At 40.3% G+C, this 22,391-nt stretch overlaps 1 protein-coding gene across 7 annotated transcripts in view; it reads left to right on the forward strand.

The window, feature by feature from the left end:
* The window catches only part of mprip (myosin phosphatase Rho interacting protein), a 45,869-nt gene extending 24,345 nt beyond the window's left edge, over window positions 1-21,524 (forward strand). For 4 of the 7 annotated variants that reach the window (XM_011488127.3, XM_020712043.2, XM_011488131.3 and 1 more), the window contains 19 exons: window positions 1,315-1,864; window positions 2,824-2,965; window positions 3,048-3,164; window positions 5,837-5,893; window positions 5,988-6,056; window positions 6,167-6,256; window positions 8,322-8,431; window positions 8,564-8,602; window positions 9,968-10,664; window positions 11,528-11,644; window positions 12,371-16,030; window positions 16,872-17,019; window positions 17,101-17,206; window positions 18,094-18,253; window positions 18,353-18,460; window positions 18,540-18,626; window positions 18,694-18,856; window positions 19,609-19,691; window positions 20,273-21,524. In XM_011488127.3, the coding sequence (XP_011486429.1) occupies window positions 1,315-1,864; window positions 2,824-2,965; window positions 3,048-3,164; window positions 5,837-5,893; window positions 5,988-6,056; window positions 6,167-6,256; window positions 8,322-8,431; window positions 8,564-8,602; window positions 9,968-10,664; window positions 11,528-11,644; window positions 12,371-16,030; window positions 16,872-17,019; window positions 17,101-17,206; window positions 18,094-18,253; window positions 18,353-18,460; window positions 18,540-18,626; window positions 18,694-18,856; window positions 19,609-19,691; window positions 20,273-20,344 (6,575 nt within the window). In that variant the 3' untranslated portion in view covers window positions 20,345-21,524. Of the gene's footprint in view, window positions 1-1,314; window positions 1,865-2,823; window positions 2,966-3,047; window positions 3,165-5,836; window positions 5,894-5,987; window positions 6,057-6,166; window positions 6,257-8,321; window positions 8,432-8,563; window positions 8,603-9,967; window positions 10,665-11,527; window positions 11,645-12,370; window positions 16,031-16,871; window positions 17,020-17,100; window positions 17,207-18,093; window positions 18,254-18,352; window positions 18,461-18,539; window positions 18,627-18,693; window positions 18,857-19,608; window positions 19,692-19,844; window positions 19,927-20,272 lie in introns of all 7 variants that reach the window. The other 3 variants (XM_011488128.3, XM_011488132.3, XM_011488130.3) reach the window with 3 other exon arrangements.
* The last annotated feature ends 867 nt before the right edge of the window (window positions 21,525-22,391 follow it).

Genomic DNA, 22,391 nt, shown 5'->3' on the forward strand with positions numbered 1-22,391 from the left:
TACAATAATTGAATGTTAATAAAGGCCGCGCAGTGGTTAGCGCCCTTTCCTCACAGCAAGAAGGTTGCCCAGTTCAAACAGAACACCAATGGGGGACCTTTCTGTGTGGAGTTAGCATGTTCTCCCCGTGCATGCATTGGTTTTCTCCGGGGACTCCAGCTTCCTCCCACTGTCCAAAAACATGCTCCATAGGTTAATTGGTAACTCTAAATAGGTGTGCATGGGTGTGTGATTGTAGCCCTGCGACAGACTGGCGACCTGTCCGGGATGTCCTCTGCCTTCCCCTACACGTGGCCTGGATGGGCTCCAGCTGCTCCGTGACCCCGAAAGGGACAAAACGGCTTAGAAGATGAATGAATGAATGATAATAAAGGCTTCATTTATGTTTAGTCCTTTTACGGTAGTGTATATTTTTTTTTTTTACTAAAAGTGGCAGCAGTCAAGAAAAAGCATGGTAAAATGAAAAAAAAAATAATAATAATAAGTCACTTGTTTACATTTGTACATCAAATTCAAATTCCCAGTATTTCTTTTGACAATTTGCTGCTGAATGCTTGTCCAAAAATGTTGCTGGTCCCGACGTGTGTGGTAGGAGCTACTGTTAAGTTTTTAGCCTCCTTGCTACATGGAAGGTTTGTCTGTATTTACAATGCATGGAAGACACGGATGGAGTTTAGACATCAGGTTTCTTTATTTTGAAGAGCTCTACAAAAGCCTTTGTAAACACGTCTCTATCTGGGTTGATGAGATCCTAAGATCTTTTTTTTTTTTTGACGGTGAGGTCCACTATCTACCGCAGGAGCTATGTCTGAATGACGGACGCTTTCAGTGGTACTTCAGTCTCTTTGTGACCCAGTTTGGCGATTGGCTGTCGCAAAATAGTCGAAGAAAGGGAAAAAAAAATATTTTAGAGGACCTTTTTAGTATTGTCTCAGTGCAAATAAGAAAAATATCCAATTTCAGAAAGAGAAAAATCAGCCTCCATGTTTGTTTTGGACTCTACCCACTGATCAGACTGAGCTGTGCTTCTTCTGCATTGCTATTGGCAGCAAATGCTGAACATACAACTGCAGTGCCCTCTAATGGTCACTAGTGAGAAAATAACGAACAAATGAGCCTATTTAGTTTTTAAAATTCACTTTAAGTTGCACCCCAGGCCAAACTATGCATACAAAAAAATCAATTTCTTTTATAAAAATATGGTAATTGAGGTGGATGTCCTGTTTAACAACAGTAATAGTGGATACACTGATATATGTAGTGATTTAATTGGGCTTTAATATCAGGATTCTAATTTTTTTTATTTTTTTTAAGATGGTGGAACTGCAAGCACTGGACGGAAAGTACGAGTAGAGAGTGGTTACTTTTCCTTGGAAAAGACAAAATCAGAGCCTTCTCCTCATACTTTACATCAATACCAGGCGCCTCAACATCTGCCCCTGTCCTCTTCAGCATCGTCCTCCTCTTTAGGAGCCTCCAGTTCCAGGTACAGCCCCGAATCAGAAACTCAAACTTCCTCTCATCAATCCCCCCAGGACCTTCCTTCTCCAGGTGCACTTCACTCCCTGAGCTACTCCACCATCAGCTCCTCCCAGAGCTCGCTGGACTCTGACACCAGCAAAGCTACGCTCACCTGGGAGGGGAGCAATGGCACCGAGGAGTTCCCCAATAATGTTAGTGTTAGAGGAGGAGGCAGGGTTGGCCGCGCGGGCAGGGATTATGCAGTGCTGTCGGATGTGCCACGCGCTCGCCGACTGAGCTATAAGGAGGCTTTCCGTTCCGATAGAAAGCGTCAAGAGCTGAGAGCCCGAACAAGAAGCCCTGGGAGGGAGGAGGTGGCTCGATTGTTTGGGGAGGAGCGCAGGTGAGAAAACTGTCAGACTCAGTTGCTTCTATACGAAAGAATCACTGCTGAACTCCCTTCATAGCTAAAGCATAATGAAACATTTAATTGCAAGTTTAATGGGTATCATTAATGAGCCACTGGCTGTTAGCCCTAATAAGGCCTAGAAAATTAAATATCATTACTTGACTGTTCATTGTTAGCACCACCTTGTGGTTTTTTAGTCTTGTTTTTTTTAAAGTGTACTAAACTGCGGCTGCAGACTTTCTCTCACCAGTGGTTGTCATTAATGATTCAGGGGAATCAATGCATGTTTAGTTTCTTCTGTCTCTGCCTTTTTCTCTTGCTACATTGCTAGTTTGTTTTGTTTTAATCTTTTCCAGGGCTTCTGAACAGAGCTTCTCAGACCTAATAGTCTACCAACCCTCCCATCCCTGTCCCAATGCTGTTCCCCGCTGGTCACCGCTGACTCCTGCTTTCTCTCATTTCATCTCTGCACCGACTTGGAGCAAATACATGAACGCTTAATTCCCCTTTTATTTTACAAGTGTTAAAAACTAAAACTGCTTCTCTGTCCAGACTGTTTAATCACTTTTAAAAACACTGTCAGATATGCAGTGTCTAAAGGTAATACAGACTTTTCTCCCATTGATGAAATGTATTTTAATCATCATTTTAGTCATTTTCTTTTTCCTTCAAAGCTATTTGTCTTTTAACATAAGTTTATAATTTAGGTTTAGGGATTCTTACATTAATTCTTCTTAATGCTTTATATTCTTACCGACTCTAGGATAATGTTATCTGGTGTTCTTTTATCTTTGAATTCAAAATTCCTTAAAACATCAGATTTTGTTTAGTACTGTTGGATTTTAAAACCAGATGAAAAAGTTGTTCTGTATCAAAGTGTCTTAAATATTTTTGACACACTTGTAGTAGATCAAGCTGCGTAAATGAAGGAATTTGAATTTTGTTTCTTCCAGACGATCTCAAGTCATCGGGCAGTTTGAGGATGGTCAGCATGCTGAGCAAATGGACACGAGCGGCTCAAATGACCCATCCGCTAAAACCACACAAATCCAGAGACAAGGCCGCAGCGAGAGGCGCTATCTGGACACCAAACAGGTTTGCTGCTCTGGACAAGCGAAACAAGGTGGAGTCAGATGAATCCAATGAAAACAAATCGTTTTTTTTGTTACTATTTAAGGACATGTCACTGGATACAGGGAAGGACTGTTTAGCCCCGGAGGTTTCAAGCTACAGTTTTGCCAACCTAAGAAGAGCTAAATCTTTAGACCGCAGAATCACAGAGTCATCAATGACTGTAAGTATTTAGGCAGATGCTCTGCTGTGTTTGATCAAACAACACATCCCACTATTCTTAACAAAAATCTTTTTTGTTTGCGCTCAAGTTCAGATTTTATTTACATTTTTGTGATTGTTTTTTTTTTCAATCTTACAACAGACTTGTAAAAAATAGGGATGCTCTTGTTTCTTATGCTGCATACACACCAAAGGCGATTCGCGCCTCAAATTTGCATCCGCCACCTCTCTTGTGACATGTTAAGTTCACTGCTCGACGCATTTCCAAAATCTGATCATAAAGTTTTTAACCTCGTTGCTACATGGAAGCATGAACTGTATATCTGTGTATCTCATTTACAATGCATGGAAGACGAGGATGGTGTTGAGAGATCATATCTATTTTGACGAGCTCTACAAAAGCATCGGTAATCGTGTCTTCATGTCTGGGTTCATGGGATTATTCAGAGACTCTCCCTGTACTGTGAGGTTTACCATCTACTGCAGCAGCTACGTCTGAATGACGGATCCTTCAGGGGTACTTTAGTCTCTCTTTGACACAGTTTAAGGACTTGCTGACCTGCATTATTCTAAGGAGGAAAAAATAAGAATAAAATTAGTAGGCGTTTTATTGTCTCAATACAAAAAAAAATCAAAGTTCAAGAGGAGAACAATCAAATTCTCCTCCATGTTGGTTTTGGACTTCATCTGCTGATCACGTTATCAACACCACACAGGCCAAAGCTGAGTCCCTGATTGGTTGAAGCAACACAAATCCGTTGCCAAAGTTCAGATATGTGAACTGTGGAAACATCCATTAATTATTTTTCCGGTTCCGGGTTACACAGCAGGACGCGTGGTGTGCCTCTCTGCGAATACAACTATCTTCAAATTACTTAAAAAGTTGATTTTCTCCAAAAAAAAAAAAAGAGCTGACCATGCCCCCGAAGAAAACCCAGGAATACTTATTTTTTACATAATAATTAAATAATTCATCTTTGTCATGTGCTTTATGGATACCTTATGATTCTTAATTCCGTCTGATAAAAACTAGGAACCGGATATTGATAAATCATGTAACAATTGGTTATGGTATAACGGGGTGGGATTATATAAGTTCGCTTCCTTCCACTCCCTTTCAAGCAATATTTATTAATAGGTCTAATTATCCTAAGTTTGATTAGTTACTGTATGAATGTATGACTGATGATTGTATTGCTTTTGTGTATTATTTCTACTTAATTGCTTGAAATAAACCATTTCAAATCAAATCAAATCAAAATCAAATCCAGAAATGGTCGATGACAGCAGAGTTGTAGCCTGACGCTCAAAACGCAATGGAGGACCTCTGAACGCGTCTGCACAGTGAAACTGTAGTCCCCTTCCATGAGAATGGCATTCAGTGTGAATGTAGCTAGGAACTTCCATGTTTATAAGCAATGAATAAAAAAAGAAAAACTTACCGCAATACTTATATCAACAATTAGATTTAGCCATTTAATTAGCGAGATTGATTTCACACAGGAAGGGCGCCATTTTTGTTTCTAGAGGTAACCAATGAAAATCTGTTCTCTGCTGTTTTCTGTTCTCTCCTGACAACTCTGCACCTATGACTCAACTCCAACCGTTGAGGCTAAAGCTTAATACAGGAAATGTTCCATGTAAGAAGATTTGCTGTTTAAACATGTTTTTTTTTGCTTATCTAGCACCAGTGGATAATAGTTTGACCTTTTCTGTGGATGTTTAATATTTTAAGTGGAATGTTTTTGATTTCCACAGGACATAGATTGGCTTTCCTTAGAAAAGCTTCCTCAAAACGAATTGGTTCTACTGTATTCTGATCAAGTACTGTACATTTACTGTGCAGCCACATTTACAGCTATATAATTAAAAGCCACCTTCACTTGATTGTGGCATTGATGCTGACCGAAGCAGCGTGGAGGTTTTCCTGACGTCTGACTCCTGACAGTCTGATCTGCGGTCTGTCCCGGTAGGGCTGCTGGGGGTAACTCCTGTCAGCGTGTGGCTGCTGGTTTCTCGGCCTAAGCTGCAGCTGCCAAAATCCCCACCCACTCAGACACACAGGCATACGCTTACACACCACTGCCGCTGACGATTATAAATAGCCAGCACAGAAGCAGGGGCGGTTGTGTGTGTGTGTCCCGGGGATAAACGGAAAGAAACGTATGAATTGACGGCAGTTTGCCATCAAAATGACTCTCTGCCAGGCGGTGACCCCGCACCGGATCAAGCTAAGCAAAAACAAGGTATTGTTCAGTGAGCAGAAGCCAAGATTTGGGAAACTGGTTGACTTTAGTGCCTATAAACAAACTTAAGCTTGGTTTAGATGTGCAGCAGTTTGTGTTTCACTGGGAAAGTCCGGCTCCCGCCAGTCAGTCTGGCTGGAACCATATGTTGCTCCTTCTGCTTTTTTAGCTTGCATCATTAGCAAAATGTAAACAATGCATGTACATTAAGTGTTTAACTAGATGTCAATCATGCTCTGCTTGCATGAAGCGGAAATGCTTGCATAATGGGAACTCTTACAGTTACACTACTGCAAAACAGTAAAGATGTTTTTGGTCCTATATTTCTGCACCTGTCCCTAATTATGAAGTATTTTTTAATTATAAAGTATTTGTTAAACTATTGATTCTGATTATATTACATCATTTTGATCTATTTTCATTCCAGCCAGATTTGCTCAACTTCAAAAAAGGATGGATGACAAAGCTTTATGAAGATGGAATGGTATGTTTTTTTGTATTTAATAAAAAGAAAATTCATTTCTAATGTGTTGGTTAACCAATTGAATCTAATAATAACATAAATTTTCACTTATTAGTGGAAAAAACACTGGTTTGTCCTCACAGACCAGAGCTTGAAGTATTTCAAGGACTCTATAGCTGAAGAGGTAAGTTGAACTTTTCTTTAGGTTTTATTATTACAGATGTTGGTGGTCTTGCTTTGCCTATTGCAAAATTCTTTTAATTACTTTTCTTGTTCATCTATTTATTTTTACAGGCCTTGGAAATGGATGGCGAAATTGACCTTTCTACATGTTACGATGTCAAAGAGTTTCCAGTTCAGAGGAATTACGGCTTCCAAATCCTTGTGAGCATTTGCTCCCCAAGTAATCTGTTGTTTTGTTGACTGTAGTTAAAGAAGTACTTGCACTTTTTAGTTCTACTGGCTTTTGACGGTTTATGCGCAATAGACCTTTTGTTGTTCAGCTGTAGGTATCAAGTTTAGTAATTTCCCTCTCTAAAGCCATTCTTTGCCCTGACATAAAGGATGTCGCTCCACTTGTCATCTCCCCGTGTGACTTCATTGCAGGCTAAATCTGTTGCAGTTGTTGCCAGCCGTTTTTGTCTCCCGAAAACTGCGCAGCTTTTGTCCTGATCAACATGTTTAACTGCTTACATTCAAAAGCTCTAAATGCAGGATTTAGCTTTGGTGCTTCCAAAAAAGCAGCATTTCTTGAGATAGTTTTGACTTTTGAACATTTTAAAAAATACGGATGATAAATTAGCTTTAATTTAATTTGAATTCATCTTTTTTTGGGCACCTGTTGGGTCAAATTTGACTATTTAGAGCTACATTTAAAGAATTTTGAGCCTTAGAAAAAGTTAAAGTTTTGCAAATCCATGCTATACTCTTCCGTTTAGTTGAAGCCTGTACAGCCTAAAATATAGTTTGTAGGTCTTTTGTGAATTCTTTGAGTATTGTATTGTTTGACAAAGGGATAAACTTGAAATGAACCGTAGGAAAAACCAATATAGGTTAAAATATTTTCCATATGTGAATAATCTCACTATAGAACAAGCATCTGCAGATGGTTAAAAGAAAACATGCCAACACAGCAACCGCTATTTTGTAATTTTATGTTGTTTTTTTTTACAAAATGTGACATAAAACAGCAACTGTCAATCTATCGTAAATGGGTGCTTATCTGATCGAACATTTACATGATCGCAAAGTGTATTTGAAAGCCAGAAAATGCTATTTGCCGGTTTGAAAGCACTTTGTTTTGAAGGTGGTCTCTTTTAATGGATGTTGATCCTGAAGAAAAAACTTCTGCCTAAAACTTCTGCAGGACATCAGAAATAGATTAGTCAGGAGGATCGTTGTCTGTTTGGATGAGAACAACACGGGTTTGGTGTCAAAACTAAATGGTATTTATATCTTGTCTCTGCACCATCGTTAGGCTGCAGCTAAAACAAGCCGTTCTCATTAACGTTTGCTGCTGTGCAGAGAAATATTTTTTAAGACGCCTATTTAAAAAAAAATCTCCTGGTCCTTACATTTTGCAAACAAAATGCATTGAAATCACATTTTGTCCACTAGAGGTCACTGTGTTTAATTTGTTTATTTATTTATTTATATTTAGCATTAAGACACTGCATATAATCATTTGTACAAACTCTAATAGTGAATGAACATGCATGGATGTCTTTACTAAATAATAAGCTGATTACTGCTTACATAATTGTTCTTTGAAAAAGGCTTCAATATCTTTACTGTTCTAAATTTTAGTACTAAAATTAAATGATTTTTATTTCCGTAATGCTTTTTGCAACCATTTAGGCATTAATTTGAGTAATTTGTACATAACTGTTTAAATGTCTAACCAGTTTTTGTTGTTGTTGATGAATATATAAGAAAAATGTAATTCAATTCAATTTTATTTATATAGCCCAATATTACAACAATATTCATCTCAATGGGCTTCATACTGGTGTTTGAATATTAAACGTGAAATCATAAAGAACATGAAGTCATACGATTCATTAGATAATGGCTAAATTAAACTACACAGGCTAAACTAAACTGGTCTTCCCTGCCCTTAGACCCCCTTTTTAGAAGGAAAAACAAAAAAATAAATAAAAAGAAGAAACCTCAGGAATGTCCACATGAAGGAGGGATCCTCCCCCAGGACCGGCAGGCGATGTACCAGAACTCTTAGAGAAGAATTAGCTTATCTAACCCTACAACTACATGTTTAAATAGTTTTTTAAATTACAAAAAATGCTAACACGTGTATTTAAAAGGCTCGTCCTGTCGGTCTGAATTATTTTTCATTGTTGTAAATAATATATAGAAAGGCTGTGACTTATCTTCCAAACCCATCAGTCAACTTGCTCGTCATAAAAAAATAATAATACCTGTTTGTTTTCAGTGCAAAGAGGGAGCGTGCACCCTGTCAGCCATGACCTCTGGCATCCGTCGCAACTGGATTCAGGCCATTATGAAGAATGTGCGACCCACTATTGCCCCTGATGTCACCCGGTAATGCTAAGCCAGGCTTAACACTAACAGATACACCAGATGCTTTTCTCACTTTATTGAAATTCCTGTCTCCTCCTCACCCTCAATCCTTCCTCTCTTCCACCTCAACTGGTATTTTCAACTTGCTTCCAGGAAAAACATCTCTCTGAAACTATCCGTTCTGAAGCCAAGGTTGGAGTGCTTGTGTGTTGAGTTTCGCTCCTAAACAGTGATGTCATTGCTCAGCAATGTCAGCCCCGGCGTGTTTGTCGCACCGCCATATGTCATGTGGTTGAGTAATGTCTCCCTGTCAGTTTTGCCACCGTAGAGGCACGCATCAGCATACTACGATAATCTGCCCAACACTGCAGACCAATGCTAATCGTCAGTGTAATGTAATGTTCCCGCAGTAGGCTTTGGAAATAGTGACAGTGTGATGCCATTAAGGTGAAAAGGTCTGGAAAGTTCTCATCAAGATGTCTAAAGAATTCCTGTGTTTTTTCCAGCCAAAACAACAGATTGCATCACACGAGATGCTGTGTAAATGCCAAATGTACTCTGACCAAAACACTTTTTGTTAGCTTGCACTGGATAAGGCTGCTGTTATGGGGTTTGCATGAGAAGCATTTACTGTTTTTTATGTACAAATCGCTTTAGCATAGAAGCTTAACATCTGCAGTCAGGCCACCAAAGCTGCTTTCAGTCTCAGTCTCTGCCTTAGTAAATGTCCTGGTATCAATGCTGTGATGTGGATTTATTCCATTAATCTTTATTGCTGTATGCTCTTTAATCAGGGTATCTGCAGGGCATAAAGACTGAGAAATGTATTTCTTCAAAACGCCTGCTGAGGTTTTGGTCTTAAATATTCATATTAAACAGAATAATTTCGTTTTTTCTTTCAATATCTCATACTAGATTTAAGTTTTATTTATATGACTACATTTTCAGACTGCCAGTTTTTTAAAATGTCATTGTTTCATCACAGCTCTGGCATTGCTTGGTCACTGAAAATAATCCACTTCAAAGCTAGTCTAACATAGTGATGTCTAATTGCTCCGTTTTTCTCAAAGCAACTCATTCATTTTTTGGGCTAAAAATTAAAATAGTGATAAGTGGATTTTTATTGGCCATTTAAAGAACTGGAGCTGGAGCTTCCAGTAGACTTTCTGTGTGCAAGGGCAGCTTAGTTTGTTAAAAAACAAGAGATTGATGAAATTCATAGAGTTCAGTCATTTTTTATCTAAATTTTCTCCACACAAGTGACTTTCTCAGTTATTTAAAGGCTTTAATGAACAGATACATTTCCACCCCTTCAGTTCATTTTTTAAAATCATGAATCGGCTAAATTACATTTATTTATATAATCTATTATCTATATATTCTAAATCCAAGTTTGGTCCTGCAGAAACTCTGAATGCGCAATTACCAGATGCTTTATTACTTATAAAGTTCTAGTTTTGTTTGTTTTATGTGACTTAATTGTTATACAATCACATCACACAGTAACATACATTTTGCTAGATTTTAAAAATCTTTTTTTTTTTGGTTTATATTCAGATCCTTGCCTGATGAGAAGATAAAAGGTGATGTGACTTTGGAGCCGTGCCCTCAGAACACACCTGAACCTATCCCTCCTCTGGAGGTGTCCATGTCCGACGGGCCCAGACAGGAGCAAGTCCGCAGTATCGCCGCTCCCGTCTCGGAGCCACGCAAGAGCAGAGTGCGTGAGCGCCGACGAGAGGGCCGCTCAAAAACCTTTGACTGGTCCGAGTTCAAGGTGGACCAGACGGAAAAGCCCCCAAAAGAACGAGCGGACACGGTGGACTTCAGCTCTTCCTGCTCCACCGCCTCCTCCTTCTGCTCCCCCTCTTCCTCTGCTTCCTCACTGGCATCCTCTCCGGTCTCCTCCTCATCCATGCAAACCTCCTCCGTTTCAGTTCATCCACCTTCAAGAACACCGGAAATGGAAAACATTAGAAGTGGAGGAACTGCTCCAGTTTCAACAGTGAAAGGACAGCCATCATCTGCTGATGGTCAGGAACAAGGGAAGATGGAGCTCGATCACCCAAACGTTCAAAATCACAAAGACAAAAGGAGCAGTGAAACGTCAAACGTGCAAGAAGAGATCGAACAGCGATGGCATCAGGTGGAAACGACACCCTTAAGAGAAGCCAAGCAAGTTCCCATAACCTCGACGTCCAGAAACTCTGAGCGGCTCCCTGCTCATGAACTCGCAGCGCTGCTGGACAAGGAGGTACCTTAACGCAACATCACTGAATATTCATGAGGTTTTGAGCTGCCTTACTATTTGACATCCATTAAGAGCTAAAGAGGCTTTGACTTGATAGAAATGACTCCTTTTCTATTTTGTTTTCTAGTCAAATAAATGTTCTTTGTGGTGCAACATGGGTTTCAAGAATACCAACTCCACACAAATTTAAAATTAGTTTCATTAATACATAATAGTTTCAAAAGAACTTTTCCAAAAGAACGTCTTAAGGCTTTTACAGTAAACTTTATCCATATATATGATCATATATTGCCTTTGGCACACTAAAGAACACATTTTTTATGAAATAAGAGTTATTTTTGTGGTGCATTTTCCTACCCGCAAGTAAAATGCCTTAATCTCTGAGGCGTCGCCTTTCGCTCCATGGGGGTGCCGCCCATTTCATGATGTCAACCTAGAGCCGCCCTCGGCAGCGTGTCTGCATTTCACCTACAAAAACAAACAACCTCCAACCTTTGCAAAGATGGATGTGCACATGCATGAAGAATGAACATTATAATACACTTAAAAGCTCAAAACTTGATTTTGCATAGTATGGGCCCTTAATAGGTCTCCAAATATATGAATTACATATATTTATGAAGTTTTGTAGTTTTAGAATCATGTGTCACATGTTGGAACAGCCACTTGTTGATTTATATATATTGAACATCCTGTTTTCATTGTTTTTAATTAGGGATGCAACAATTTATTTTCAGTTTGGTTTTAAACTGAACGTTGAGCAATCCCTGGTTTTGATGTTTGGTTTAATGTTAATGTTTATTAAATGTAAGGTAGTTTTGATGTATTTGTTAAACAGAGACTGTTGCTTTGTTTGTTTTTTCCAGTTGGGACAGAAGCAAAAGGAGCTGGAGCAGCTGCAAGAGCAGAACAACTTGCTAAAAGAGCAGCTGGAAGATGCTTTAGGGAGAGAACATAGTGCCAGAGAGGGTTATGTGCTGCAGGTACCACACACAAACCCTTTGCTATACACATGGAGGAATCTTCAACAGAATATGTATAACTACAAATATCAGTGTCATATAAACTCACAAATTAGAATTAAGGTTTGAAATTGACAAAAAAACGGTTAAATCAAAGTAGGATTTTTGTGTGGCTACAATCGTTTTTAAAGAAGCTCCTACTAATATGGCGTGGGTGCTCATTTCTCAAGCTGAGATGCATGTCTGTGGTGATCTGAGCATGAGTTTTCACTAACTTGTGTTGACGGAGTTTCACATCTCCTGGGAACAAACCCTGACTTGATTTGTTTCAGGTAAGATGGCTGAACCTTGCGCTGTGCTTTTTCTTTCTGTTTGTGTGTCCTCTAGCAGCTTGATCTCTGCCTGCTTTGTTTTTTTCAGAAATGTAAACCCTACCTGCTAGGTACTTAAAAAGAAGTCAAGAACAACCAAAAAACAATGTTTGTTTTTTTTTAATTGCAATTAAGTTATTGTTTTTTTAATCAACAATTTGAGAAAGCTTTATTATTTCATTTGTTTTCATTTACAATCGGGTGAAATTCCGTTTTTCCTAGTGTCCTCCTGAAAAGCACAGTAAAGCCTCGTGGTAAAACAAAGAGAAGGTCTAAACCAGATTTCCGGGACAAATCTCTGAGATGTGATCCTCCGTTAAGTAGGAAAAGCAAAGTGATTCTCATTAATGAAACTCTCTCATCAATCTTTTTCAAGAGTGCTTCGCCTCCCTCCTCCTCCTCGCCTCGTAGAGTGCCATGGCAGCACTTGCACAAGCTCAATGAAGACCTGCAGAGTGAACTGGAGTCCCAAAAGCTCAAGCAGGACCTTGCTCAGCAGCAAATACGGACCTTGAAGAGAAGCTACACCGAAGCTCAGGATGCCGTAAACCGCCACGAGGCAGACATTCAAGCTCTCCAGGCAAAACTCACTTCTGCCATGGCGGAAATCTTAGTTGGGGAGCAGGCTGTAGTCCGAATGCGAAATGAGCTGAAGTCGGAGCAGCAGCGCTCCAAAGAGCAAGAAGAGGAGTATTATTGCAATGAAGCCACCTTAAGAGCTCAACTAAAGGACAGTGAAGATAGACTCCGGGATGTAGAAGCCAGCCTTTTGGAGAGAAGTCAAGCTCTCAGGCAGCTAGAGCGTCAGCAGGCCCTGCAACGAGACCACATGAGAGAGGTGCAGAGGTTGCAGGAGAGACTGCAAGAGGTTACTGCTCGGTTAGTTGCTACCGAAGAGGGCCAAATCCTGAAGGAGGAGCGCCTCAAGAAGGAGCAGCAAAGCATGCAAGAAAGTCATGAGAGGGAAAGACAGAGTTTGTGCAGAAGGTTAGCTGATGCTGAGCGTGCACACAAGGATGCAGAGGACAGACTGTTGGAGGCGGAGCAACAGGTGGAGGCCTTGCTGAGAGGGAGGCGAGCCTCGGTTAATAGGGAGTTTGAAGAGGAAATGTTAAAGTTGCAAGAGGATCTGGCCCAAAAAACAGACATGGTTGAGTCACTGCGGGAAAGCGTGAGAAGGCTTGAAGAAGAAAGAGGACATCTCACCTGTCGGTGTCAGGAGCTCCTCAACCAGATCACAGAAGCAGACCGCGAGGTGAACAAACTTCGCAACCGTCTGGAAACTGAAGAAGCTGATTATTGTAACCTTGAGCACTCGTATGAGAAAGCCACTCGAGAATTTCAGAAAATTAGCCACATTCTTAGAGAAAAAGAGGAAGAGATCCAGCAAACGAAGGAGATGTATGAACGACTGATGGAACGCAAGGAGGAAGACCTCAAAGAAGCACTGGTGAAAATGAGTGCCCTCGGTAGCAGCCTGGAGGAAACTGAACAGAAGTTACAAGTTAAAGAGGAACTTCTTTGTCAAATGAGTGAAAGTATTTTGCACAAGGCTGAGCCCTGCAACGCTGAAAAAGATCTGCAGGCCAAGCTTGTAGTCGCAGAAGATCGCATTGCAGAGCTAGAACTTCACCTCAGAGATCTTCAGTTGGACTATGCAGATCTACGCATGGAAAGGGAAAAATCCCAACACTCATTATCAAACACAGAGCTTACCTTGGAAGATTCATCAAAAGCCAATGAAATGGAGTCCCAAGCCAAGAGACCAAGGATTCGGTTTTCAAGTATTCAGTGCCAAAAATACATCAACTTTGAGGAAATGGATGCCAGCCTTAGCAGCAGCCTCTCTGGAAAACATAAAGACAACCAGGAGGAATATCCTGACTGCCCACCAGCTGAGGAAAACGTTTCCTGCGTTATTGCCCTCTCACAGTCTAGTGACCCGGAAAAGTTCATCTCCATCATACATGCCCTGGAAACCAAACTGCTCATCACGGAGGAGAAGCTGAGAAATCTCACGAAGAATCTGGACGTTCAAGAATCCTCTCAAGTAGAAGAAATTTCCAAAACTGAGGCCCCTGAGGTAGACTTTAGTGAGATTACTTCTGTAACGCATTTCACCAAGGCCCTGGTTTGTGTTGAGAACAGCCGAGAGAAAGTAAGCAGTATTCTGAGTGGCTCCCATTGTACCAATGATTCACGTCTGCACTTGTTGTCAGAAATAGAAAATGATTTGTTTAATGCGTCGCTGCACATTCGACAAGGCCAAAAAGAGGAAAAACAGAAGGAGGAACAGTCAAAGAGTGAAAATCAGAATTTTACTGCTGAGAGTTCCGATGCTGACGAACTCCAGATCTTTACCAAAACTTTGACTTTTGAGGCAACCGTTTTAAAGAAAATGGCCCAGCTGATTCAAACGTCCAAATCCGACCTGCTGAAAGCTCTTGTCGAGATTTGGGAAGACATTGATTATGCTAAAAGAACTGACAAGGATTCCCTAGCTTTAGTTTATGCCAGTGTGTTGTCTAGGAAGCTGATGCTGGAGAGCAGGTTCTGGAAGGAGCTGGAGAATGCTGAAACACACCTTCAAGCCAAAGAAAGCAGTTTATCTGCTGATTTAGACGTGAACACCTCAGTGGTGTTAAACACCTGTATCAAGGCAGAACTAGCTTACTCCATTCAAAACCTTAAACTTTGTTATGAAGAAAAATTCCAAATGCTCAAAAGAGAGTTAAGTGAAGTCCACAGTAACCTTCATCAAAGGGATGAGGCTCTGAAAGCTATTATTGAAGCTTCTAAAAGGCCTGATCTGTCAAATGTAATAAAGGAAGTCAAAAATACCTTTGGGTTTGGTGAGCAGAAATTGGCAGACATTCACCCCCCTGAACTTGCCCCCTACATGGAGCAAATTGAAATGGAAGAGGCCCGAGATTTGGCCGAGGAAGTTGTGGACAGGCAGCTAGCTGGTGTACTGTCTTCTTGTGCCGTTGAGTCTCTTCAGTCGTTCGAAAAAGCATACGACAGCCTCGTAAGCGAACTTCAACGACAAGCAGCGCTCCTTCAGAGGTACGCTGTGGAAATCGAAAACACCGGAAGCCATCCCGGATTGTCTAAAATGATCCACAGCGTTTTAGGTCGCCAGACTTCGCACGGTTTGACAAGCAGCTCATTTTGTATTCGAGAAGCCCTCATCCAGGCTCAAGTGGCTTATTTAGCATGTCGGTTGCAGGCCATGCATGAAGAAGACTTGAGTTTGTGTAAGCAGACCAGTCAAAACATGGACGCACTCGTGCAGCAGCATGCTCGCAATATAACGGCAATCCAAGAAAAGTATGAGAAGCGCTTACAAGAAGAGTGTCAGAACCTGATGGATACTGTGGTTGCTCTGGAGAGGGAGAACGAGACCCTGAAAAGTGAAATCGGCAAACGGATTGACCAACTCGCTCATTGGCAGGAGCAAATGGTCAGAAGGGAGGACCATTTCCTGAAGGAGGCAGAGGAGCTGAAGCAGAGGCACAGAGAGGAGATGAACCAAATAGAACAAGGTCGTGTGACGACAGAACTGGCCCTCATGGACACGGCAGCCGAGAGTCAACGAAAGCTGGAGGTTCTGCTGGTAGACATGGACAGCATGGAGGAGCGTCACGAGAGTCAGCTCAGAAAGCTGGAAGAGCAGTTTGAACAGAGGATGAGCGAGCTTCAGCAAGCCCACAAGGAAGAGATGGAAAAATTTCATTCCCAGTATGAAGAGACCCTCCAATGTGCCAAAAAGTACCAACTAGACCAAAAAACCCCTGAGGTCTCACTCCTGCCTCCATGTGATGAGGCTGCAACACCAATGGAGGAGGAGGAGCAGGGCACAGCTGCTGGAGAACGAGACGTCTCAGAGGTGGACTCCATGGTGGTTCTGAAGGACAGAATCCAGGAGCTGGAGACTCAGATGAATAACATGAGGGACGAGCTGGAGAACAAGCACCTGGAAGGCGATGTGGCCAGCCTGAGAGAGAAATACCAGAGAGACTTTGAAAGTCTGAAGGTTCCTGCTTTTTCCTTTATCTTCAGATACAGTCAGTGTGCTAGAGAGCCTTAGAGAAATCACTCAAAAATAGCAGATTTCCAGTTTGGAAATGGAAAATGGCATGGTTTTAGATTTTTATAAGGGGTATCCAAATTATATTCCAAGTAAGCTTTGATTATACTGGTTAAAGTGATGTCCCCATTTCTTCCTGACTCAATAAAAGCTCTCTTAATTGTGCAACTTTTTATTAACATCTTTTTCTGTTTAGAACTTGTTTTGTTACTTTTTGTTCATTTGAATAAACTTTAAAATTCCATGGATCAGAAAGCACCTGGAGGAAATTAGAATTGTTTTTTTTTTATTGCACTTGTTTTTATGTTAAAGAAAATGCAAATCAAAGGGTGATTTCTTCACATATCAGATGGGGGCTTTGAAAGAACAGCAACAGGATAACCATAAACCAAAAAGTAAAGTGATAAAAAATTGCAATTAATTTTTAGTTTTGCACGTCCGGACGGTGTGCGTGAAGCCCTACACTTTCTGATAAATTAGTGAAAAAACAAAAGGTTTTGGTCTATAAATCTACAGCGTTTCCTGTTGGGACATAAAAAATCATACCATTTCCCATATCCAAATAAATTAGTTTATCATTAAAACATTGCCTATTCTAAAAGCTTTCTTTCTGCTTTTTCCTGCTACTAATAACTCTTGGCTTTATTAGCTTATTTAGACTCACAGCTTCTCTTTGCATGCATACCAGTGATACTTTTATACGTATTTATTTTTACATGGGTGTAATTAAGAAAATCTGGAAATCTTATTGCAAAGGAGACCAACTGTTCACCCCGTTTCCCTCAAGGCTACCTGTGAGCGTGGCTTTGCTGCCATGGAAGAAACTCATCAGAAGGTGGTAGAAGACCTCCAGAGGCAGCATCAGAGGGAGATTTCAAAGCTCATGGAGGAGCGGGAACGTTTGCTGGCTGAAGAGACTGCCGCCACCATTGCTGGTAAAGTTTTGTTTCCTCTTAACACGTTTATAACGGCTTGAACTGAACTAAATGTTCTCTTGCATAATATTTTCTATGCAGCCATTGAAGCCATGAAGAATGCTCACAAGGAGGAGCTGGAGAAGAACCAACGCTCCCAACTGAGTGGACTGAACTCTGACATCGATGAGCTCCGCCTACAATACGAGTAAGTTTGATTCTTTCTTTTTTTTTAATCCTCTCCGTTTTGACATGTACTGTATTTTTTGGACTATAAAGTCGGTCGAGAGTATAATTTGCAGCAGCTAAAACATTTCAAAATAAATAATTAAAATCATATTTTTGGGAGAAAAATGCGACATTTCTGAACTAATCCGGCAAGTCTGGTTAAATGCTGACTTGTCTAATTTGATGCTCAATGCTTGTCAAAAATGTGTTCATAACCCAGATGCTCCTGCCACGTGTGCGAGGAGTTACCCTCAAGCTTTTAGCCTCATTGCTACATGGATGATGTTGAGAGATCAGGTTTATTTATTTTAATGAGCTCTGCACAAGCATCGATAAACACGTCTCCACGTCTGGGTTCAGGAGATCAGTTTTTTTTTTAGGGCAATCTTTACCTTCTACTGCAGGAGCTGCATCTGACGGCGCTTTCAGCGGTACTTCCGTCTCTCTCTAACTCATTTTGATGACTTGCTGTTAGTTCGAGGGAGGAAACGATAAAAACAAAAAGAATAATGTCTTGATGCAATTAGGAAAAATATAAAGTTCAGGATGAGATTCTCCATGTTTGTTTTGGATGATGGTGCTTCTTTTGTGCAGCTGTCTGAAGCAAATACTGACACACACACACCTACAGTGCCCTCTTGTGGTTGTTTGCCAAAGGGCCACGAGTTGTAGGCGGGAAAATAATGATTACCGGTACATGACCCAAAATTTATATTTTAAAAATGACATGTCGCCCCTGAGTATAGGTTGCATCCCTGGCCAATCTCACTTTATACTCTGAAAAATACAGTAATGCTGGATAATTGTTTTCATGGATTTAATAAAACTTTTTTCTTTTTTTTCTTTTTTATCCTTCTTGACGTTTAGGGAGGAGCTTCAGTCATACCAGAGAGAGCTGGAGGTGTTGTCAGAGCAGTACTCTCAGAAATGTCTGGAGAACGCTCACCTGGCTCAGGCGCTGGAGGCGGAGAGGCAGGCCCTCACGCAGTGTCAGAGAGAGAATCAGGAGCTAAACGCTCACAACCAGGTCACAATCTACAGGCATCAACCTACACAATTCCTGTTTTCACTATTCATATTCATACATGTCTGTGAGCTGAGGTTCAATCTTACCTTTTACCCACAGGAGTTAAATAACAGACTGACTGCAGAAATCACTCGAATGCGCTCCTGTTTTAGCGGAGAAACAGCCCTGTCCCCACTCACCCAGGGCAAAGACCTTTATGAGCTGGAGGTTTGTTCAAACATGCGCAGATTCAAATGCGCAAATCAATGCAAATGCATGAATCTTTCTTTTTTTTGGTCACTTGTAGGTACTTCTACGAATAAAAGAGTCAGAGATTCAGTATCTTAAACAGGAAATCCACTCTTTGAAGGATGAACTGCAGTCTGCTTTAAGGGTAAGAGGGACTTTTTCTCTGTCTTGTTATAATGTGGCAAAAGATAAAAAGTGCATTTTTTTTATAGGACAAGAAATATGCCACAGACAAATATAAGGACATCTACACAGAGCTGAGCATTGTGAAGGCAAAGGCTGACTGTGATATCAGCAAGTTAAAGGAGAAGCTGCTCATGGCTACCGAAGCTTTAGGAGAGAGAGCTGTGGAGGGAGCAGTCCCTTCTGGATACGGTGAGGGCAGCATACTCTCTGCCAGATGTTTTGCCGCCATGGCAACCCATATCGCCCTTAAACACAAGATTTGTCACCAACAATGGGAACCAACGCGTTCTTTGAATGACCATAACTCTGCAGCCGTTTGCATGATTGACGTAACTCCTGCATATTTTAACAGCAGAGAAAATCCCTTTTTAAGTGAGGTACATCAGCGCAAATCTGTTTTTCGCAGCTTTCAGAATCTGAAAGGAGTTAAAGTAATTCAAAAACCACAAACACTGTGTTGAAGACCCACTGTGGTCAACTTTTCAATAGCCTTCATTTAAATCATGATTATGCTGTTTTTAGGCCAAGTCAAACACCTGAGTCATTTTCTAGGAAATGGTTTCTGCAGAGCGACTGTAGTTCATTAGAAATGTGCCTGTAAGTTGTGGCCGGGACAGGTGACCCAGAGCAACCCCGCTCCTCTTCCCCTCCCCGTTGCTGAGAACTTTGAACAGGGAGCTTGTGGCCCATCCAGCTTATTTTCTACATCACAAATATTGATGTTTTTTGAAATAACATTGCTCAATCTGCTCCTGATTCAAAACGACTTGAATAAAGAAATACCGGTACTCAGAAATTTAATTTTAAGCTTAATTTTCTCTATATATGTCTTCCATGTTAAAAACACAGAAAACTCCATTATCATCAGTGGGGAGGTTAAAGAGTACACAAGGTCTTGTTATGATTAGAAACTGAAGAACTTTTGTTATCTGTGATTCTAGACATCATGAAGTCGAAAAGTAATCCAGATTTTTTGAAAAAAGAGCGATCAACACCCAAGCCAATAAGAGGACTAAGATCAAAGGTGAGCATCTTCTTCAAGTTAAACTGTTTCCGGTGCTGTGGTGGCTTGTAATTGTAAACCTTGTTCAATGTCTGTTGTAGCTGCTGTACCATTACAACGTGTTTTGTATTGTTTATGCCAAAAGTCTGTCCTTTTATGTGTTTTGTTCGTTAGTCTGTCACGGAACAGGTCTCATTGGATAACTGACTCTCCCAATATTGGGGTATTACCCAAACCCCCACTCCCAAGATACGCTGTAGGTATAGCATGACGAAGATTTGAGCATGTCCCCGCCCGCCCAGCCGCCCTTCGCATGATTTCCCTTTCCTTTGCTTCCCAGAATGCACAGCCAAGCCAGCTGAGCATCACAAGTCTGACACCAAACATTTTACAACTGCTGTGGATCTGTCTCCAAGCATAATCCAGGCAGCTCATCTGTGTTTCTCTGCCTAACTCTGTGTGCTTATTAAAATAATTTTTATTTTCACTTAGCCTTATTTTTTCCCCTTAACCAGAGCTTACCAACAAACACTTCATGGAAACGTCTTCACGTATTGTTGGACCTTATTGATAAATCCCCTTCTTTTTTTTTTATCTTACAGAGCCTGAAAGAAGGACTAACCGTGCAGGAGAGATTAAAGCTTTTTGAGGCAAAAGACTCCAGAAAGATTTGAATCTCACTAAACCTGACTTTTTTCTTTTCCTTTCCTTTTGCCTGGCTTTTTGTGTTTGGTCAGATGTCCATGTTTGTGCCTGCATCTGCTACATATTTTTTTATTGCAACTGTATAAGAAGATCTATTATTTCTACACCTTTCAAAAAACGTCACGTTAAACTGAGTTTATGGAATAGATATCTTTTTTTTTAATAATCATATAAAGATGAAATCTGGCTGAGTCGGAGAACTAAGCTGTGAAAGGGAGAAATAACAGCATTTAAATTGGTCCTCTAGAATGCGACAAACAGCAATACACAGAAAGAATAATATATATATTTCTTGATAATGACTTAAATATCTGCTGTATTTTATTATCGCCACAGTGTCTGTATCTAATGAGTTTTTTATTTTATTTAGTTTGATGTTGGAAAAGTTGTAAATACCTGCTGGAAATGTTCAGTTTGGACGCATCTGCTGTATTATAACTATGGTTCATTTGACGTGGGAAGCAATGTGAGTCTTGATTTGTACGCGAGTTTTAAAGTAAATATCTGTGTGAAAGGGGGAAATGAGGGGGGGGGGGGGGGATTGAGAATGCACTTAACCACTTGACTACTTGAGGAAACCTGTTATTTTTGTGTTTAATCGTGTGGTGATTTGCAGACATTTGTCAGAGCAAGCAAACTTCATGACTTGTATTAGGTGAATATCACTACAGGCAGTTTAACTTTTATTTTTTATATCGTTTGGCTCTCAAGAAAAAAACGCCCAGTTTTACATTTTCCCAAACTGAAACTATTTAGGACTTTGCATGCCTAGACAATTTGAGTTTGCCTCATTTCTTGTATTGTTTTAATGTGGAACTTTAAACATTTATAAGCTTTGCAAGTCCTACTGTGTTGATGACTTTAAAGTGTTTTACTGTAAACTGCAGCCTGACAGCCTTTGGTCCACTTCCTGGTCTCTAAAATCTTGTGCCTCAGCTGAGTGGGAAACATCCGTGTAACTTCTGCAGCTATGGAATCCACACTGTACAGTATTCAAACCACGCCTTGTACATACGAACATGCCACATCAACAGTTTCTGTATTGTTTTAAACGTGTACTTTGCTCATTAGTTCTATATTAAATGTATCTGAATATTTTTTATTTCTATTTGAACATATCGCGTCAAATAAAGCAAGTGTTTGGAAGTATCTTCTTTTTTCACTCATCGGGTGTTTTTCATCGCAAACAAAGAAACGCCTCAGATCAAACTCCTTCAAACCAAAACTTAGACTCACCTGGATTTTGTTCAACAGCTCTGGGAAGAAGGAAGGAAATTGTCGTTTGCAAGTTTAATGGTCAGCAATGCATCTGTTAATGCAAACTGTAAGGATGAAATAAAAAGGGAATTTTAGTTTATAAATAGTTGGAGAATTAAAAAAGGGGTAAATTAAATGTAAGTTTTTTTGTTTTTTCATTCATTTCGTATAGCACTACAGGCCTTTAGAGCCAGTCTTCTACTTGTTTCCAACAAACCTGCAATTCTAGCTTGTAATCGGCCAAAAAAACACACCTGATCCAAGTAATCAGCAGCAGGTAGGACTGTTTTTTTATTTATTTTTTTACACAGCAGGTTGCCAGTCCTGGTAGCCAGGAAAATGACACTCCTGTAGCTGCAAAGATAAGGGAATGGATGATCCCAGATCAAATGTGCCTTATATATTTCAAGGCTTCTTCTCTGAAACCAGGGGCCTGGAACCTTTAAAGCCAATGAGAGCCACGTGTTTGGTAAAAAAAAAAAACCATTTAAAATTATTTTAAGCCTTTTATTTATAAAACCTAGCTTTTAAATATTTACAATAATTAAATGATAACATTGTTGTTTTTAGCAAATAATTTTTAGATAATTGTTCCTTTCAAAATAAAGCACATCCTGTGGCAATTTACTAACTTATTAATTTTTCAAAGCATTAAAAAAAATTTTAAAGCCAAAGAGCCACAATGGAGGGACAAAAGAACCACACGTGGTTCTGAAGCCTCAAGTTACAGACACCTACGCCTTTGCAAAAAAAGGGATC

The sequence above is a fragment of the Oryzias latipes genome, chromosome 19 (genome assembly GCF_002234675.1).
Source record: "Oryzias latipes chromosome 19, ASM223467v1".
Lineage (NCBI taxonomy): Eukaryota > Metazoa > Chordata > Actinopteri > Beloniformes > Adrianichthyidae > Oryzias > Oryzias latipes.